General features: G+C 37.3%; 1 protein-coding gene across 2 annotated transcripts in view; it reads left to right on the top strand.

The window, feature by feature from the left end:
* Positions 1 to 21,262, top strand: part of ITGA1 (integrin subunit alpha 1) — a 168,420-nt gene that overhangs the window by 106,586 nt on the left and 40,572 nt on the right. For both annotated transcript variants that reach the window (XM_045998899.1, XM_045998900.1), the window contains 7 exons: positions 692 to 857; positions 5,195 to 5,268; positions 5,923 to 6,067; positions 11,895 to 12,037; positions 15,443 to 15,586; positions 17,029 to 17,286; positions 19,487 to 19,617. In XM_045998899.1, the coding sequence (XP_045854855.1) occupies positions 692 to 857; positions 5,195 to 5,268; positions 5,923 to 6,067; positions 11,895 to 12,037; positions 15,443 to 15,586; positions 17,029 to 17,286; positions 19,487 to 19,617 (1,061 nt within the window). The remainder of the gene's footprint in view (positions 1 to 691; positions 858 to 5,194; positions 5,269 to 5,922; positions 6,068 to 11,894; positions 12,038 to 15,442; positions 15,587 to 17,028; positions 17,287 to 19,486; positions 19,618 to 21,262) is intronic.

Here is a 21,262-nt window from a genome sequence, read left to right as displayed (position 1 = left end):
CTTACTTTTGAATTGTCAGACTTTAAAGATAGAGCTGTTCCTAGAGGGTATTATGCTTAGCAAAATAAGTCAATCAGAGAAAGACAACTATCATATGATCTCCCTGATATGAGGAAGTGGAGATGCAACATGGGGGAGGTTACGAGGGTAGGAAAAGAATAAATGAAACAAGATGGGATCAAGAGGGAGACAAACCATAGGAGACTCTTAATCTCACAAAACAAACTGAGGGTTGGGGGGGCGGGTGGGGAGAGGGTGGTTGGGTTATGGGCGTTGGGGAAGGTGTGTGCTATGGTGAGTGCTGTGAAGTGTAAGAAGGTAAACCTGGCGATTCACAGACCTGTACCCCTGGGGCTAATAATACATTATATGTTTATTAAAAAATAAAATAAATAGATAAAAAAAAAAAGATAGAGCTGTTCCTAAACAGGGATACAGAAATGCAAGAGAAGAAACTTCCACAAACATACAAAATTGCCCTTTATGTTTTCCTACATGAATTACAGTATATAGCAATTAATATTAGGGAATCTGCATATCCTGAAGATTGTTCTTCCAGGAATGTGGAAGTACATAAAAATCCCATTACATTAAGGTACTACACACTCTCTTGTTTATTGACAAAATGCTTTGGATCCTTATTTAACACACAGAATTTAAAATACATTCTTGCCATTTTGTTGTGTCTTAGATTCTTGGGAGCTATAACAGAGGAAATTTAAGCACTGAAAAATTTGTGGAAGAAATCAAATCAATTGCAAGTGAACCCACCGAGAAGCATTTCTTCAATGTCTCTGATGAATTGGCTCTAGTTACCATTGTGGAAGCTCTGGGAGAAAGAATATTTGCCTTGGAAGGTATGACTCGTTCTTATAATCCTACGTGTTCTCTCTACAGTGTAAACTCAGTGTAATGGGGTTTTAGTATTTATTCCTACTACTATATGGCTCATGCACTTTTCTTGTGTCGAACAGCCAGCATGGAACAGTGCCCTTTATGTAAATCTTTCCCTGCGATGGCTATCTCACATGGCACCATGCCTGTCGGCAGCTCTCTTTGAAAGGATGTGCGGGCTGAAGGAAGGCAATGGTCAGTGTAGACTCACCAGACCAAAAATGTGCCTGCATGTGTTAGTCCTTTTCTGGGACACAGGTTTAGAAAGTGGAGGCACTAGCTCAAGTTTTCTTTTTTCATACGTTTGTGTTATTTTGGGCTTCTGTGGAACTGTTTTTGTTTGCAGTAACTTCGTTGTTCATTTATTTTCTCCTGCTTTGCTTCTTGCCTACTTTAAAGGTCTTTATGGAACTCTCTCTCAACTCCCACAACAGTAAAACATTGCTTCACTATATTTGTCTAAGTCATAATTCTTTTTTGTAGGTTTTTTTTCTTTGATTTTGCAATGACGATTGGCTACTGAGGGTAATGAGTCATGGCATTCCTTCCTCTGCCTTTGGTAGATGTCAAGTAACAAATTACTTTGAAACTAGCCTTTGCCTGACAAAAAAAAATAAGTCTGGAATTGTTATGCCGGGAAAACTGGAAAGAAAAAAAAAAAGAAGGCCTCCTTTTCAAATTATCTGATAAGCAGAGCCTAAAAGACCAAGCTTCTTTCCCCTTTTCCAGAGAGTTCTACTCTTATGCCTCATCCGAAGGATGGACCCTGTCCTTGTGAGGACACATGGAACGACTGCTATTTGCATCTTAAACACAGAAATTCAAAATCACCTTGTCAGTCATCCTAATATGACCTGATAATGGGGAACAGAAAGATAAAATGAGAAAGACATAAGTAAAACAAGGTAGACCACTTTGATTGAGCATCAAATGACCAGGAAAATGCAAAAAACTGACCAATGACAGAATATTAAAATGTATAGAAAGGAAAGAGTCGCAAGGCGTAGTGTATTTATTATCATGGGTCACTAAAGGAGAGTAAAGTAGACCACCCCAAACTATGTCACTTTAACATGTAGATTATTTTGAGCTGAAGGTAATCAAGACCCAGCGGACTCGGGAAAAACTTTAACCTCTTCCTTAACTACCTAAAAGAATTTACACAAGTGCCCTGGCCCAGAAAAAGAGCTATAACCAAGGACAACTTTTTACTTGGAAAGACCTATCCGCGTGGCAGGGCAAACTTCTAATTACTAAACATCTGTGCTTCTTATGTCCTGTGAACTGCCCGCCTCCCTTTGAGGTCCCCTGGTACCTCTCGCAGTCCTTAGGTCAGGATGGCATATAAGTGTCAATTGCCCCCACTTACCCTTCCAGCTCATATTTTGGGGGGTCCCCGATGAAAATAAATTTATTTTTCTCCTGCTAATCTGTTTTAGGTCAAGTTAATTATTAAACCAGCCAAGGAACCTGGAAGGGAGGAAGGGAAAATGTTTCCACTTCTGCATGACCTAGTGCACATACATATAAGTAGAAAATAAAATTTCACAAAGTCACTCTTATTATGTACGAAGCACTCTGATAGTTTCTCATTTTCATTCTCTCTTCCCTTTCAATTAAAAAAATGCTGGTGATGACTCACCCTGCTGATTTCATGAGTGGATCATGACCCATAAGTGACAGATTTGGTTTAGATTTGATGAGCAGCTACAGCCCATGCAGACTTCATTTCTCCGTTTCCCTTTTGCCCTGGCTGCTTTTCCCCTGTACCCTTGGAAACAGAGCACTTGAATTACTTATCCATCTGAAGTCACAGCTGCCTTTAAATAACTTGGCTGTCCTGTGTTCTTTGCACGAGTCACTTTTAAGGGGCTTTGGTCTCCCAGTAGCTATCCCAGTGTCATTTACTAATAGGCCAGACCATCAGCTTTGCTGGTCTCAGAGAAATATACAAAGTTTTCCAAATCATTGTGCACTTTTCATTTTTAATAATGTGATCTGATAAGTCAATAATGTGATACATGATAGGAAAGAAACAATCCATAAGGATTATTTAGATGAAAATGACTTAGTTCCATTAGATAGTTAAGCACAATACAGTTTCAATTTTAAACCTCATCTTAAGTAAGCAAATAAATATAACCTTATAGAACTTATAGAAATGAAGCCTATATAAGCAGTTGTGGGAAGAGGAGCCCAATTTGTCTTAAATTACATTTTTGTGTTGCTTCTAAACTAACCACGCCATGAGTTAAAGATTACATGTTGGAATGCCGGGAAACTGTAAGAAGTCTGTATATTTAAAAGCAAAATTATTTTTTAAATGTCCTCAGATTAAAATGTCTCCCACATCTTTATTGCTGCACTTTCAGGCCTAACCAAATGCAGTGTTTTGACTAGCCTGTTTAGGATTTTCTTCATAATGACAGCAGAAAGGACTTCAGCTCCTTGTTACTTAAGAAGTGTCCACTTCCTATCAGCATTTATCTTTAGGTGGTAAATAGCAGTGATTATGAAATTCCTGCTTGCACAGACAGCACCACCTAGTGATGGGAACAGACCACCAACCTGACCAATCAAAATCAGAAGATGGTCTGTCTCCCTTTCCCAGCAAATGTTGGGAAAATTGCTGAAATTCCTAAGCACATGCTGAGCAGTGGAGAGAGTGGTTATCTCAGTACTTATGAACAGTCCTGGGAGGAGTTGACAGCAAGAAGTTCAGAGATGTGCAGCTATTACCATGAGGACAGTTCAGCAGGCAAAATGTCACACAGCTCCCTTCTCTCTGTTCTCAGCTGTAAGCAGAACAGCAGGAGAAGGTACTGGAAATATGCAGGTGTTTGCTGCTGCTCTCTTGCAGTTGGCCTTGCAAGAGAAATAAAAAGACACCATAAAACATTGTGGACTTAAAAACTTCAAATGCCCTTCAGTCATTTAAATTAGAGGGTAATTCATATGTGAAATTAAAATAATACATTTGAATTCTAGATTGATATCCCCATTTAACCTAGTCCTAAAAAAAGGCAATCACTGATATATTTGTTAACAGATTTATGACAGTAAATAGCGAATAAATAAGTTTGATTTCACAAATTTAATTATTCTCATGCCTCAATGAAAAGGCAGACTGGCTGTTACAATTATGCACTATTTTTAACTTATTTGCAAAGCCAAATAAATCAGTAACTCCCCACTAAAAGTAAATGAATCAACATTCCCGCAATCCCCTTAGGAGGTTGTGGTTTGGGGTTGGTGAATATTTTGAGAGTAGCACATTTTCCATGGAATGCTCTGGATTATCTCTGTATCTCAATAAAGAGCCTAAAAATGGGTATAGAATCTTGCTCATAGAAATCCTCATTAAAAATTTTTCAGATTCATGAAGCACTTAGAAAGCTGAAAAGATCTAATGTTTGCTACAGAACCTCATACAGACCATTGACAAAAAAAAAATGGGTACAGACTCTTAAAAAAAATTATGCGATTGGGGCACCTGGGTGGCTCAGTGGGTTAAGCCTCTGCCTTCCGCTCAGGTCATGATCTCAGGGTCTTGGGATCGAGGCCACATTGGGCTCTCTGCTCGGCAGGGAGCCTGCTTCCTCCTCTCTCTCTGCCTGCTTCTCTGCCTACTTGTGATCTCTGTCTGTCAAATAAATGAATAAAATCTTTTTAAAAATTATGCGATTGTACAGCATGTAGCCTAGAGCTCATCAAAAAGTTCCTCCCAATTTGTGAGTGATATCTACCACCAGAAATTAGAGCAAATACAAACCCAGAACCCCTCACCCTTTATCAAATAATGGAATTCTAAGAGGATTTATTGCTGGAAATACAGGTGGGGCTGAGCAAAGAGTCAAGAGAGCTCTTTAGATATGTTAATAAAATTATTTCAGCCCTGTAACACAGCAGGTAAGGTTAGCGTAATGTCTGAGCAGAATTCCCATTGTGTGAGGGAAAGACAGGTTTTCAACTTCAGTACTTTCAACTTTAACCCCCTGAGTCCAAAGTGCCTTATCATCCCCAGGCATCCACAGTGTAAGAACGGAAACATGAATGGATTTTTCTCAACTTCTCCAGCAAGGGCGGGGAAGCCATCGGTCAAGAATTTAGACATGGCCCTTCTGCTAACCTTCTCTGTTCTCTACCCAGCCCTACCTAGGAATTTTGGGTTGAGAAATGTGTGGCTGAACATACCCAAAACATGTTGGAAGTTCTGGTTGGTAAAGAGCCCAGATTGTAATTGGCCTCTGTCTTCTTCAAATCAACAGTGTACTAACAGGCGTTTATCTTTCTGTTATAGCTACAGCTGACCAGTCAGCAGCTTCATTTGAAATGGAAATGTCTCAGACTGGCTTCAGTGCTCATTATTCACAGGTACATTGACCCACTCGGTAGAAAACGAAGTATCTTTCTTTTTTAAGGTTTCCACTTCCAAAAGCAGTGCCCAGGCATCAGCGTTATAAGTGCAACAAGTAGTTCATGGCTTGAGCAGTTATTCCGACCGTGATGATGTTCCTAATCCAAATAGGAAAATGACATTTCACAAATTTACTAGGAAAACAAGTTATTTCACACAGTTCATTACACTGTAGTAATAATTTTGAATAAAACATTTTGAGGTCTGCCTTATGTAATTATCCATCTGGCTAAAAAAATAGTTGCTAATGATATGGAATGTATCTTTTTCTCAGTTTCAGTGTATTCAAAGATCTTACTAAAATTCCATGATCAAGACCTAGGGTTCTTGGCACCTAAAATTAAGCAGACAGGCAAGATTAGGAAATATATCATTTGTGGCTGATGAAAGAAAAATGCATCAGAGTCCATGCAAAGGAATATTGACATTTCAGTGGGCAATTGTACTGTGTAACTTAGGGCAAGTTACTTACTCTGTCAAGTTACTATGGTGTTATTATGAAAATTATGAGTTAATTATGTAAAGCACTTTGACTGGAACCTATCACATTGTTAATGCTGTGTTCTTACTATTTTGTTAAATATCATTTGTCTTCTCTATTTGGATATAAGGACTGGGTCATGCTTGGAGCAGTAGGAGCCTATGACTGGAATGGAACAGTCGTCATGCAGAAAGCTAATCAAATCATAATCCCCCAAAATACGACCTTTAACGTTGAGTCTACCAAAAAGAATGAGCCTCTTGCTTCTTATTTAGGTAAAGTTTGGATGTAATCGATAGAAAATTATTATGTTTTATTTTTGGTTTTGTTTTTATTTTTAGCATTATTTGCTTATATAGGTTTACTTATAATCACATAAGACATGTCACTTCAAGATTTAGACATTTTATAGGACTCATGAAAGTTCCAAAGCAGCCTTAGTTTCTGAGCAGTGGTCAGAGTAATAGAACATGGAGGTCATGCTCTCTAAGAAAGTCTCTCTAGTACAGAAATGATTTAGGCTGATATGTGTACTTTTTGAGGTCTCCCAGTGTCTGGTATTCTCATTAATGTCAAGAAGAGCTTTGCACTTGGTGGATAAGAAATTACAAGAAAAAAGAGAAACCTTGATTCAGCTAATAGCCTGAAGATCAGACTCCTATTTTCTCTGATATATCCTATATTATTGGTTTCTTTCTAAGGGTACTAATTTTGGGGGGAAAATGTTAATTTGTCTTGATATATAGCTTCTTCTTTAATAGTTCTATTAAATCAGACAAATGTTGAGATGTAATATCATCTTGTTTTTCAAAGACTTGTCTGGAATAAGGAGGCATATGTCAGGTATCACCTTATTCCAGATCTGTACCTAGCTACCTAGGAGATACCAGGGAACTAGTCTATCACTCAATGATCTCAGTAAACCAGTAGGAGGGACTAGGATGAAAACAATCCTCAGGGTATGATTTCCCAACTCATTACTCATTCAACAAATATTTGACCAGTACCTATTTTGCCCCAGGCATTGTTCTCAGTGCTGGGGGTGCAGTGGTAAGGAAAACAAATACATTTCACTGTTCATATTTTACTACGTTAGCATTCCTCTCTGGGATCTTTCTGTCCTGGAGGCAACTCTTTTTCTCTCTCTATTCCAGTTTCTTTCTATTTTACAAGGATGGTAGGAGTGGGTCTTTTCTGGTAGGTCCATACCTCTCCTTATTCAAGGACACATCTTAAAACTGTAGAGGCAACAAGGCTTAAGAAAAATAATGAAAGGCCTGAGGGTTTAAGATAGTTAAAAATATGGCAGTAAGCAGCAAATATAATGTGAGTGCTCAAACCCCTTAACACATGTTGAACTGCATTAATGAAAGTCTAGTTTATTTCTCATAGAAGTCCTATTCCACTCTGCCCTGGTCAAACATTACACATTACAAAAGAAAATACCAAACTAGGTTGTGCTGATAAAAGATTATCTAAAGGATACCGACCTGCAGACAATTCCTTTCTGTCCTTCCCCACCCCCTACAAAATTTGGAGAAATTGATGGTTAGAAACACTGTACACTGCATATTTTTTAAATATTTGGAGGATTGTGCTATAACATACAGAGGTTGGACTCAATATTCATATACATTAAAAGAAATCTTAGCATATGGTAAACATCCAACTTTCCAAATTAAGATATTAAGAAATAGAAAAATGAGGTCACAGCTCCCTATGGCAGATCTGAACTAGATTCTAGGTCCCTTGGTTCTTATTCCAGTGCTCATTTCAAATTTAAGATCCAGTGCTCATTGCAAATTTAAGACATTTTCAAAATTAAAGATATGGCATGAAGTCCACAGAGACGTGTGTGACCTCCTAAGACATTCACACATTGGGACACCTGGGTGGTTCAGTCATTAAAGCGTCTGCCTTCAGCTGAGCCCCACATTGGAGGCTCTGCTCAGCAGAGAGCCTGCTTCTCTCTCTCTCCAGCTCCCCCGTGTTTGTGTTCCCTCTCTCTGTGTCAAATAAATAAATAAAATCTTTTAAAAAAAGAAGAAGAAGAAGAAGAGGAAGAAGAAGAAGAAGTTCACACATTTTGGGGCGACTGGATGGCTCCATTGGTTAAGCATCTGACTCTCGGTTTCAACTCAGATCATGATCTCACAGTCCTGGGAAGTCCGCTTCAGATTCTCCCTCCCGTTCGTTCCCCTCTTGCCCCTCCCGGCTCTCACTAAAATAAATAGAATCTTTTAAAAAAGCTCACACATTTAAATAATATTATAGTTTTTTTATATTCTGAATTATAGTTATGTGATAAAATTCCTTAAAACCAAATAGTCTTAAGAATCCTAAATCTATTATTCCCTGAAAGCTTAGATTCAAGTTTGCTTAAAGCAAGCTTAGAGAATTCAAGGCTTAAAGATATCATGGTGAGCAAGAAAAAAACTAAGAGAACCTTCATTTGTCACCACAGTATTTATGATATATGATTCCTTTCTGCCCAGAAAAGGAAATTTGGGGGTATGTTGTCCACAATGTGCTTAGATGATTTTATATTTTAGAAACTATTTAATTACCTTAATCACAAGTTAACACATTAAGATATTTTGCCAACATAAAGTTTAAGATACATAAGATTTCTTTTAAAATAGAAAAGCTACCCAGAAAGGGGACAAGGAAGAAAAATAACTTTGTACCCCAAATATTATTCTAATTCTGAAATGGAGCTTTCAAAATGTCTGCTTGTGTGGGTTACAAATTAAGAAGTGTTTCAATGTGTGAGTCTGAAATCTGTGTGGATTGCAAGTTGTTAGGCTTTGGAAAATCTTATGGAGGAAACAAAGTGATGGGTAGATGCTCTATTACAAAAAAAAAAAAAAAGAAGAAGAAGAAGAACAAAACAAAACAAAAAACCCTCATACTAATCAATAATGATCAGAAAAAAAGTAGGAACAGAAACTGTTAAACCTCTCAACATATAGTCTCTCACTCAACAACCCAGGAACTGCCTTAGGCCAATATGCAATTAGCAAGTGATTTTGATGGTGAGAACACCACTGAAATCTCATTCCCTGCCTCCTCCACCCACGGTCTGCCCCTTTCTAACCATGGCAGACAAATTCAAGAGAAAAAGTAAAGATTTGAGGCAAATGCACGAAATCAAAGCAGAACTATACCTGTTTCCCATTACCTCACCAGATCCAAGCAATTTTCCCAAGGAGTGAATTGTGAGAACTGACAGGATCTATTTCTTTCTAAATCTATGCAGCAGGCTGTGCTGTGAATTTTCCTTTCTCTTCAATTTTGTACTTTTTTCTCTTCATAAAACAACATTAAACTTAGATGTTTATAATTATTTTCCTTAAGAAAATTAAACTTCACATAGCCTTCTTTCTCTCTCCCTCCTTGTCTTTCCACACCTGAGCTTCCATCAGTAGCCACCTAACCAGTAGATCCTGCCCTTGTGCGGACTTCAGGTAATAGATGTACCTATCAAGTGCAAATGATCAAACTTGATTAACCAAATAGTCACACAACCCCAGGCCTCAAACAAAATTTTTAACTGTTTTTAAAAGTTCATTTATCAGTTGGCTTTTATAGCTCTGTAAATTAAAAAAAAATAAAATAAAATAACTAACACTCTTAGGCCAATCCTTTCTTAATATTTCTTAGTAGAGTGACATGAAATAAAACAGCTTTTGTTTTGCACATTCTTCTTTTTTATTTTATTTATGTATAAACATGACCTTAAAGTTTTTATTTTTAAGCAATATTGTGGTTAGTAATGTAAGTACTTATTTAGTAACATTTCTTGTTTAAAAAAGAATGGTTTACAATTTATTATGTATAATTTTTTTAGGAGCTTAAAGAAAGATGAAGAAATGAGAATGTAAGAAAAATATTCATGAAGGAAAAATGCCTGAGGAATGAGTTCCTTTAGTACTTGTGAGATTAAACATGTTTTAGTATAAAAAACCTCTGTTCCTTTACAAAAATGTCACAAGAAAGTGAAACCATTACCCTATAGTAAAACACTTGGAAAATAAACTTTCCATATAATCCTTTTCTTAGTAAGAAATACTATTCCGTGGAATTTGGAAAAATAATCCGCCCTCTGCTCCTCTGCTGATGGGCAGATCTGGTTAATAGAACATTTCTTCCTTCTGTAGAGTTGAAATGTGCACAGGGTAATTTTTTTTATTGATTTAGCTCTGTTCTCTGTAGACACAAAGAATAAATTTAATTCTTCACTCAAAAATTAATAATAATCTACCTCAAAGACACACAAAAAATGGAAGCCCAGTTAAAAAGAGGAATGTTGGGGCACCTGGATGGCTCAGTGGGCTAAATAAAGCCTCTGCCTTCGGCTCAGGTCATGATCTCAGGATCCTGAGATCAAGGCCGCATCTGGCTCTCTGCTCAGCAGGGAGCCTGCTTCCCTCCCCCCACCCCTGCCTCTCTGCCTACTTGTGATTTCTGTCTGTCAAATAAATAAATAAAATCTTTTTAAAAAATAAAAATAAGGGGCGCCTGGGTGCTCGGCGGGTTAAAGCCTCTGCCTTCAGCTCAGGTCATGATCCCAGGCTCCTGGGATCGAGCCCCGCATCGGGCTCTCTGCTTAGCGGGGAGCCTTCTTCCTCCTCTCTCTCTCTCTGCCTGCCTCTCTGCCTACTTGTAATCTCTATCTGTCAAATAAATAAATCTTTAAAAAAAATAAAAATAAAAATAAAAATAAAAAAAATAAAAAGAGGAATGTCAAAGCTCACTTTTTAAATTTAAATTCCAGTTAGTTAACAGACAGTGTAATATTGGTTTCAGGTATACAATATAGTGATTGAGCATTTCCATACATCACCCAGTGCTCATCACAGCAGGTGCACTCCTTCATCCCCATCACCTATTTCAACCATCCCCCCATCCACCTCCTTTTAATCAAACAAATGCAAATTAAAATCACAGCAAAGTATTATTGTTAGATTATGTTCAACATCTATTAGAACATTCACAAATTTAAATAATAGTATTGATACCTAAGGTGGGGGGGGTTGATAAAACTAGTCTGTACTTTGGCTGTTCATGGAATAAATTAGTACAAATGTTCTGGAAAAAATTTGCCAGACACTGAAAGAATTGCAAATTTGATCCAGTAATCTATTCCTTGAAATTTATCACCAAAAAATCCAAAAGAAGAAAAAAATTTAAATTTCAAGGGTGTCTTTGCAGCCTGAAGCATAATATCAAAAAATTAAAAACCACCTAAAAATTCTACCATTTCCTACTATGTAGGAAGTGGTCCAGTGGTAGAAAGGTAATCCCTTGATTACCTTAACTCAGAGAAATAAACACCAACTACTTAAAATTACTACTTAAAAATCTACCACAGCAGGGATACATGGGTGGCTCAGTCGGCTAAATGTCTGACTCTTGATTTCAGCTCAGGTCATGATCTCAGGGTCCTGAGATAGAGCCTTGCCTAAGGTTCTGCAATGGCCATGGAGCCCGCTTGAGATTCTCTCCACCTCCCTCGTGCGCACATGCACACACACACACACACACACACACACTCTCTCTCTCTCTCTCTCTTTAAAAAATAAATAAAAATAAATCAGAATTTACAGCAGCAACACAGAAAAGGCTTACATTTGCTATGATTCCAAATGTATAAAATTACTAATTTTATAAAATGGATGATAATAAATAAAATAATAAAATAAAATTAATAATTATTATAATTATTAGGTTCTATAAAATATGTCCAGGTAAAGTACAACCGATTTATTACAAAGTGGTGAATTGGGATTACGAGGGATTTTTTTGTGGGTTTTTTTCTTCTTCTGTCATCATTGTTATATCATTTCTGCCTTTAAACAATGAAAAACCGAGACTGGGGGTGGACAAAGCAGTCACGGTAGATAATCAGAGAGCATGCTAAAAGCTTCTACAGAGATAAACTTCCCTGCATTAAAAAATAAATATTTTCCAAAAAAGAGAAATCTATATAAACATACAAAAATAATTCTCCCAGCCATTTAAAGTGGATCTTAATTTATTCTGTGCAGACTTTAAGGGGTCAGATAGTGTATCTGATATCTGGCACCTCTCTTTTGTCAGGTTACACAGTGAGCTCCGCAACTATTTCTGGAGATGTGCTGTACATTGCTGGACAGCCAAGGTACAATCATACGGGCCAGGTTGTCATCTACAGGATGGAAAATGGAGACATCAAGATTCTCCAGACACTCAGTGGAGAACAGGTAAACTTGAAAATTATTGTTTTAATTTAATCCGTGTATACTCTATGTAAATTTAAATTAACCATCAATTGTCCTAAACTTTAAAAAAAAGAGAAAGTACTGGGACACCTGGATGGCTCAGTCAGTTGAGCACCCGTCTTCGGGTCAGGTCATGATCCCAGAGTCCTAGGATCCAGGCCCACACCGGGCTCCCTGCTCAGCGGGGAGTCTGCTTCTCCCTCTCCCTCTGCTGCTCCCCCTGGTTGTGCTCTGTCTCTCTATCAAATGAATAAATAAAATCTTTAAAAAAGAAAAAATACTTTCATAGTCAACATCAACCTTAAACAGGGCCCAGTGTTAACTTCCTTGCAGAGATTAAAATACCTACATCTTTGGCCTCAGAACCAAATCAGTTGCATGGATATGGAGGTAAGATGGATGGATGATGATGTAGATACAGGTGTACAAATATATACATATAAAGAAAAAGCTCTAAAACATTAAGAAGCAGGAAAATGCCAATGGCGTAGACAGTAAATGCAGAAGGTGGAAAGATTGTTTCAAGCTAGGATTGGTGCCAAAGTCTTAATACGAGATAAGATTTGTGCTAGTCTAGAAGGAAAGATAGACCGTAGATAGGTAGAAAGAGCAGAAGAGCCAGTTAAAAAGATAACTCAGACCCCAGCTGTGTGAGATTTTGAATGGCAAACTAAAGAATTTGGATTTTCTCCTGGAAGTCATAGTAAGTTATGTAAAATAAAAAAAAATTCTCATTAGGTGATATTGAATAATAAAAGTAGTTTGAGAAATTATACCTCCAATATACAAACATAACTATATGTAAATATTTTTTTAACTGAAACATCTATGCTGTTGGTTAGTATTGCATTGCAGTATTTGGGCTTCACTAAATATCCCAGCTCACCGAACTGACTCTATACCCTCCTCCCATCACCAGCTACTCCACAAGGCAGGGCAACATCAGCCTTCATCCCCTGCAGGTGTACTCACAGCTGCCCAGTGCAGCAGAACAGGGGTGAGAGGAGACAGACACCTCAGGCAAAGACAGAGCTGCCCTCTCTTTAATGCCCTATAGGAGCCAATATCTTTCATAATGACACCATAGACATAGCTGCCAGGGCTTCTGCTAAGGGCGTGCTGGTGTCAGAGTCATCCTGGGAAGCCCAACCTATGTTAGCTCCATCAGGTATCTGTAAATCCCCACAGCCTAAATGCAACATCCCAACCAGAGGTTATTTTTACCACTCTCAATATTGCTTCATAATATAATTGAACTCCTTTCCCCCACAGATGTCCAGGAGAACAGAGTTATATAAAGTTATATAAAGATTCTCATATATATAAAATAATAAAACTTGGTGAAAGGGATTTGTTAGCCCTTTGCCCACATTCATAATCAGAAAGTTCATCAACAACCTAAAAAAGGCTAAGGTGAGGAGAGCCTGAAATGATGTATCACCAATAAAAATGGAAAAGGAAGGAGTGTAGTAGACATAAATAAGGAGGAACTGACAGGGTTGCAAAATGAAGCATTTTGTATGACATTTTGGGTCTGATATCACTCTGTTAATTGTCTACAAGACAGGAAGTGAAAATTTTGTGAAAAATTGCTCATGAAAGTTACAATGACTTAAATTATAAATGATTTAAGTTTCAAGCCTGGGAATCTGAGAGAAAGGTGGCACCATTATTAGAATGTCAGCAACTCAAGCAGTGTAGATGCTTTTTTTAAATGGCATTTGGTTTTACAATTTCCTGTAACAGTGAGCTCAAATTCAAATCGTTATGGGTGTCAGGAATGTAAAGTAAATAAATAAAGCTATTACACAGAAGACGGCAGGAAGTGGTGGGAACCATGGACTGGACAGCTCATGAGCCATCTAAACATTTAGCTCCCACTCAGCTCCAGATGGCTATTGTCATGGGGGAATGAAGCCCTAAGTTTGCTAGATCTTACAGTATTTTATTTATGTTTGTAATTAATTCAACTTTAGGGGGGGAAAAAACCTTTTAAATCCTTTATAACCTATGAGGAGAGGACATTCAAAAGCCAACGTCTAGCAGTTGACTGAGTGTCTAGCAATGTCTAAGAATGCACTGGAGCCTTGAGAGGAAGATTGAATGAAATTTGTAATTTTCAGTAATAGAAATGTTTGGAAGGATTGGCCACCTAGAAAAAGAGAATGGGGGGAAAGTGCAGGTATTAGCTTAGGGGACACCAAAACCTGGGCCATGAGAGGAGGAAAAGGAACCAGCAAAGATGAAAACAAAGGGTGGCCTGTGATATTATGGCAGAATCAAGAGAGGAAAATTAAAATCATGGAAACCAATACAGGAAGTTTCAATAAAACAGTTATCAAGAGCATCAAATATTAAGCACAGATCAAAATTTGGAAAGGTTATTGCACTTAGATAATGAAGTGTAAGTCTCCTGCATTTCCCTAAAATGCATCCATATCTTTAAAAAACAAAACATTGCTGCGAGGGGTTTGTCTCCCTGCAATCCTTTTATATTTTTCTATCTTCCACAAGTGCTAGGACAAGACTTAGCCATTTGTTGAGGAAACAATCTTTTTAAAAAATATTTATTTATTTGAGAGAGAGAGCAAGAAAGAACATTGTGGGGGAAGAGGAGAGGGAGAGAGAGAGGAAGCAGGCTCCCCACTGAGCAGGAAGCCCAATGCGGGGCTCCATCCCAGGACCCTGAGATTGTGACCTGAGCTGAAGGCAGATGCTTAACCGACTGAGCCACCCAGGTGCCCCAGTCTTCTTTTTTTTTTTTTTTTTAATTTAGATTCAATCAGCCAATTTATAGTACATCATTAGTTTCAGATGCAGTGTTCAATAATTTATCAGGTGCATGAGTAAACAATCTTCTGAATCTACAAGGAGAAATTCCTTGCACTAGTATCCCAAGACAAATTAGTTCTTCCTATTGTATCTTATTTCATATTTTTATACATATATACATAGATATGTACCTATTTCATAAATACATACATTATACATATAAACATATATTGAAGCCATCCCAGAATACCTTTTATTGTTTAATCTCATTTTATTTCCTTAAAAAAATCCTGGTGGCATTACTTTTCTGCTTTTTGGGAGAAAAAAGAAATGTTAGGATGAAATCTAAAGGAACCCATTTTTCTTACACTGAGGCTGCACAATCTATGATGGTTGTTCATCCTCAAGCGCGGGTCTGCCTGTTTAGTAGCCCCTCACAAGAGCCAATAAAGAGCTCTCGGGTAGAGTCCATTTCTATGTTTTATTTTTATTTCTATGTCTGTCTGAATCTCAAATACTCTTCTAGATTAGGATAAGTAAAAGAAGTGCAGGCTGTTAGCTATCTTGAGAATTTCCAATGTTCATCAGACTATTTTGTTTTGTTTTGTACCCCAGATTGGTTCCTACTTCGGCAGTGTTTTAACGACGGTTGACATTGATAAAGATTCTAATACCGACATTCTTCTGGTTGGAGCTCCCATGTACATGGGAACAGAGAAAGAGGAACAAGGGAAAGTATACGTATATGCTCTGAATCAGGTAATGGTAGCTCTGAGTTTGGTAGAATTTCAGGAATAGCTCTTCCTTTCTTTCCATTTCAAATAAGAAACGCAATTCCAATTTTGTGCTCACTTTGGGAAAAGGAGCAAAGAATTTTTCAGGGCCTCTTTGTCCCCACCAACTCCTCAGTTTTTTAATGAACATTTTAGAATTCTAGTAAGGTAGTTCAAATCGTTAGATGTTTTCTACTTGGAGATGTGAGCTCTTCTTTTTTAGCAGAAAATATAAAATAAAGATAAGTTTCATTAAACTGCTAAATAAACTCACAGGGCAGCCGTTTATCGCTCCAGCCTGGAGGTGTTGGGAACATTAACAGTTAAAACTGCATTGGGTACATGAGAGACTCTTAATCTCACAAAACAAACTGAGGGTTGCTGGAGGGAGTTGGGTACAGAGAGGGTGGTGGGGTTATGGACATTGAGGAGGGTATGTGCTATGGTGAGTGCTGTGAAGGGTGTAAACCTGATGATTCACAGACCTGAACCCCTGGGGCAAATAATACATTATATGTTAATAAAAAGTTAAAAATTTAAAAAAAACTGCATGAGCTGTCAAAACAGTTAAAGTAGGGGAAGCAGAGAGACTATGGAGTTGTGTGTTTTAAGGCTGTGACACCAGTTTCAGCAAACTACTATGGTCTTTGGAATACTTCAATAGGCTGAAGTGAGATTTTGTTTGCCATTCCTGACTTTAGACATCATGTTAGGTGAAATAATTTCTGATTTCTTCATTAGAAGAGTTTTTTGTTTTGTTTTGTTATCTACAGCAAAGTCAGTATTCACCTATTTAGCTTTTTAAATTCTTAGAGTCTCTCCAACTAATTTTTTAATTCATAAATTATATATCTTTTGTCCTATTATTTTGTTTGCTTCCTCTCATCAATTTTTTTGGTCCTGTGCTGTTTTCCCCTTTTTTCCTAGAACATGTGTTCCTGTCCATCATTACTAGTCCTGTCTTTACTGAGTTTTTTGGGGTTTGTTTGTTTGTTTTTTTCTCTAGATAGCTTTAGGAAACATTTGGTTTTTGGATAGAGTAATTTCCTTTTTGCCCTATAAAGGAGACTATATAGAGACTTTCCAAAGAAGCAGATTTGGGATGAAGGAAGGATAAAGACTTGAACTAAGGATTTTAAAATTCAGTTCTTTGGCTTTAAAACATTCTGGGAGTCCTCTACTCACTTGGTTGTGTTAAAAACAGAATTCATTATAATCCTCAATATGCCTTCTTCCCCATTTCTACAGTCTGTTCTTTAAAATCTTTAACTTGGCTCTCAGATAAGCACCCTTTTTAAGAAATTTTACAAACTTTACTGTTGATGTACAAATGGTTTTTAACAGTGGTGATTTAGCATGTACTTAAAAATTTCACTGTGCTGTAGTAATGACAGAAATCCATAAGTATCCTGTTTATGTTTCTTCCAGACAAGGTTTGAATATCAAATGAGCCTGGAGCCCATTAAGCAGACTTGCTGCTCATCTCTGAAGCACAATTCATGCACAAAAGAAAACAAAAATGAGCCATGCGGGGCTCGTTTCGGAACAGCTGTCGTTGCTGTGAGAGACCTCAATCTTGATGGGTTTGATGACATTGTGATAGGAGCACCCCTGGAAGATGATCATGGGGGAGCCGTGTACATTTATCATGGGAGTGGCAAAACTATCAGGAAAGAGTACGCACAAGTAAGAAGTTAAACCTACACATTCCACCCTGAAATGATAAGTGGGTTCAATGCTAGGCTTGCTTCTTGTCTTGCTTCATGAGTTATTTGATTTGTTTTTTCTTCTGACTTTATTGGAAACTAGATTTAATTCTCTTTTAAGGTTTCTTTACAGAAGCATTATTTTGTATTTTATTCTTTTATCTAGTTTTGTTTTTTTGGTCTTTTTTTGGCCTGTTGTTGTTTGCCACGTCTCCATGATCTGAACTCTCGGAATAGTCAAACAAGAACCCCCCAAAAATGAACACTTTTTAACGATACAGTTTAACAGTTGCAATGTGTCTGATCCTAAAAAGAGGATACCACTTTCGGAATAAGAGAATACTAATGACATGATTTAGCAAATAAAGAAGATGAAGTTATTGTTTTTATATTCAGTATCTGTGTTATAACGAAATTGCAAACATTTATGTTTATGAATTAAATTGGCATGTTTTTATGAACTAAATTTAGATTCCTGAAGGTTTATAATTTCCTCACAAATAATCCCTCTTGGAAAAAAATCTGAATAACTAAGCTTAACTTGCAGGGGATTTTTGTTGTTCTGGTTTTAAATTTATTATCAGTTAATGGTTCTAATCCATAAATGCAGTTTTTTCCTGCATAAGAAAAATACCAATTTGCAGAAGTATTTAACACACTATAAAAGTAGGAGAGTTTAAAGGAATTCTTCTAATGTAATTGTCTGTTTTTAAGTAACCGTAAGTAATTAGTCATTGAACTACTTACATAACATGAAAAGAAAATCAGAACATCAATTATTTCTTTTTCATAGTTGTTCTTTTTGTACTATAGTCAACAGAATTCAAGTGAAGTTGTACTTTATTTTTCATAAAGTCATAATGACATTAGTGAGACAATAAAGTAAAGGGCATATTTCAGTAACAAACTTCCATCCACTTAGTAAATTATTTGTTTTCAAAAAATTCAAAAGTTTTCATGGTGTTACTTAACTGAAAAGAAGCAATATTAACCACGGGAACATGACAGAAGGAGGAACTGCAGGAAGGCATTTCTTTCTTGTGTTCTGCCGCTTTATTCCTTCACTATTAATCCTGAAAACTTACTGAAATGGTGTTTGCAATAGAAAAAAAAAGAGGATGTTTAAATCATTAATAAGAGGATAGATTGTCATAAGAAATTTATTTTGTAAAATGGTAGTTACTCAAGGTGCAGCTTTAAATAACAACAAAAAAGAATATTACAGCTGAGTTTGCTTAATTATTGGCAAAATGCTTTCCAAAGGATATGTGAGGATGTGCTCGCTTGTTTCCATAGTAACCAGAGGTGCTGTTTGTGTAGGTGATAATCCGGAATCAAACTGAATGATCTCCTCCAGGACCAATGAGGCAGATGTTTCTGGTTCGTTTGCTGAAAATAAGGAAATACTTCCCAATGAGCCGCAAACCTTTCAGCATGAAAAATGTTTCCATCTGGCTTGCCTTATTTGGCTTCTTAATTTATGGTTTTCAAGAAGACCTCAAGTTTAGGGAGTGTCTGTCAGTCCTGTCTCCTTGCCATCAGGTTCTATTAAAGTATTATCAGTTTGAACCAAAGCTAAGTCAGGAAGTACGAATATTAAACACATTCTGTGCGGGTATGTGCCCAAATCAGTCATCAGGAACTCCACATTCATTTGTACCTATTGAGCTTATAGTGCCCTTGACTTTTAGCAAAGAAGATCATATACTGGGAAATGTATTTGATGGAATGTGCTATTTATAGCTACCCCCCCAAATTCAGTAAACCCCAAACTGACCCCTGTGACAAACTTCTGCTCCCTCTCTTGCATGTGTGGTGTGTTTTCAAGACTCCAGTATCTTTAAATATCTCTGCACTATGGGACTGAGTGGGAACTAGAAAGGAGAGCCAATTACTCACAATGTTTTCCTTGAGCATTAGACAAGATGACGTTATAAAATTTTTTTCCCCTCTCTCTGGTGTCAGTTACCCCGGATTATTTTGTCTGCACTATAAAAAGAATAACCTTTGGTAACAACTGAGTAATTCAGCTTGTCACCACATGAGGGGCTTCTTAGGCAGGTTTCCAAAAGATCTATAATTTTCATTTTTTGTTGCCCAGTCCAAGTTCTCAGATTTATTTGAAACTGTTTTTGAAGAGACACTTCTGGCATAAAAACTCTCTGTTGGGACTTTCACAGCGTATTCCATCAGGTGGAGACGGCAAGACACTAAAATTTTTTGGCCAGTCTATCCACGGAGAAATGGATTTAAATGGCGATGGTCTGACTGATGTGACTATTGGGGGCCTTGGTGGTGCTGCCCTCTTCTGGTATGTATTTTAATAACATCCAATTCATCGGATAATACTTCACAAACAGCTTCATAGCTCAGATCAGAGTATGATTGGACTTCCTGTCATACCAAATACCTGTTTTCTTTTGTACCCCATTATTTAGATAAAAGTTATGTAGTTAAAGAAGCTGAAGGTGTCATCAAATCTTAAATTGGAGAAACCATATTAAAGGAACAAGTAGAACCACCTCTTAATTTGGGGTATTTATTATGTGCTTGGCGCTAAGGTAGATATTCTGTTTTAGGGGGCAGCATAGGAAAGAAGAGGGCTTCATAGAGAATTATATAAACAAGAAAACATGCCTAACGTTAAGCAGTTCACAAACTTTTTAAAGATTTTATCTATTTATTTGACAGAGATCACAAGTAGGCAGAGAGGCAGGCAGAGAGAGAGAGAGAAGCAGGCTCCCCACAGAGCAGAGAGCCCAATGCGGGACTTGATCCCATGGACCCTGGGATCATGACCTGAGCCGAAGGCAGAGGCTTTAACCCACTGAGCCACACAGGCACGCCAGAGCAGTTCACAAACTTTTTAGGATAACTGACTCTTCACTCATTTACCTAATATGTATAATTAGATAATTGTGCATTGTTGTCTGTTTTTATTATAAATGTGTATATATATAACATATGCAATATATATTATATATATATAATATTTTTACCATACCATACATAGATGGTAACTGCACTTATTGTGGTGAGCATAGCATAATGAATACAATTATTGAATCACTATGTTACAAACCTGAAACTAATATAATATTATATACTCTACTTCAACTTAAAAATTTGAAAAAAAGGGCACCTGGGTGGCTCAGTGGGTTAAGCCGCTGCCTTCAGCTCAGGTCATGATCTCAGGGTCCTGGGATCGAGTCCACATCGGACCCTCCGCTCAGCGGAGAGCCTGCTTCCCTTCCTCTCTCTCTGCCTGCCTCTCTTGTGATTTCTCTCTGTCAAATAAATAAATAAAATCTTTAAAAAAAAATTGAAAAAAAAATTCTAACTAAAAATAGAGATAATGTTTAAGAACTTATGGTCAAATAAAAATTGTACAGTAAACTATACACAGATAATAATCATTATGTTAAAAATGTCTTAACTGTACAGTAGGGGGGAAAGAAAACTGTAAGGTGGTGCCTAGGAAAGGAGAATGCTGGGCAGCAAGTAGCTCTGACTTTGGGGAGGGCTCACCCGGAAGCAGGGCTCCAAACCGGAAGTCACCAGTGTCAGCAACAAAGGATACCGTTAGTTTCTGTTAAACTGTTAATCCTGGATTAATGTATTATGATAACCTTAACTCAAAAATATTTAGTGTAGTCACTCTCCTATTAAAAATATATACATTATGGGGCGCCTGGGTGGCTCAGAGGGTTAAGCTGCTGCCTTCAGCTCAGGTCATGATCCCAGGGTCCTGGGGTCGAGCCCCACATCGGGCTCTCTGCTCAGCAGGGAACCTGCTTCCTCCTCTCTCTGCCTGCCTCTCTGTCTACTTGTGATCTCTCTCTGTCAAATAAATAAATAAAATCTTTAAAAATATATATATATACATATATATACATATATGTGTGTGTGTGTGTATATATATATACACACACACATTATAGGGCAATTTTTACTCT

Source organism: Meles meles, chromosome 3 (genome assembly GCF_922984935.1).
Source record: "Meles meles chromosome 3, mMelMel3.1 paternal haplotype, whole genome shotgun sequence".
In the NCBI taxonomy this organism is placed as follows: domain Eukaryota; kingdom Metazoa; phylum Chordata; class Mammalia; order Carnivora; family Mustelidae; genus Meles; species Meles meles.
The sequence above is the reverse complement of the archived record's forward strand: the minus strand, read 5'-3'. Positions and strand labels throughout refer to the sequence as shown.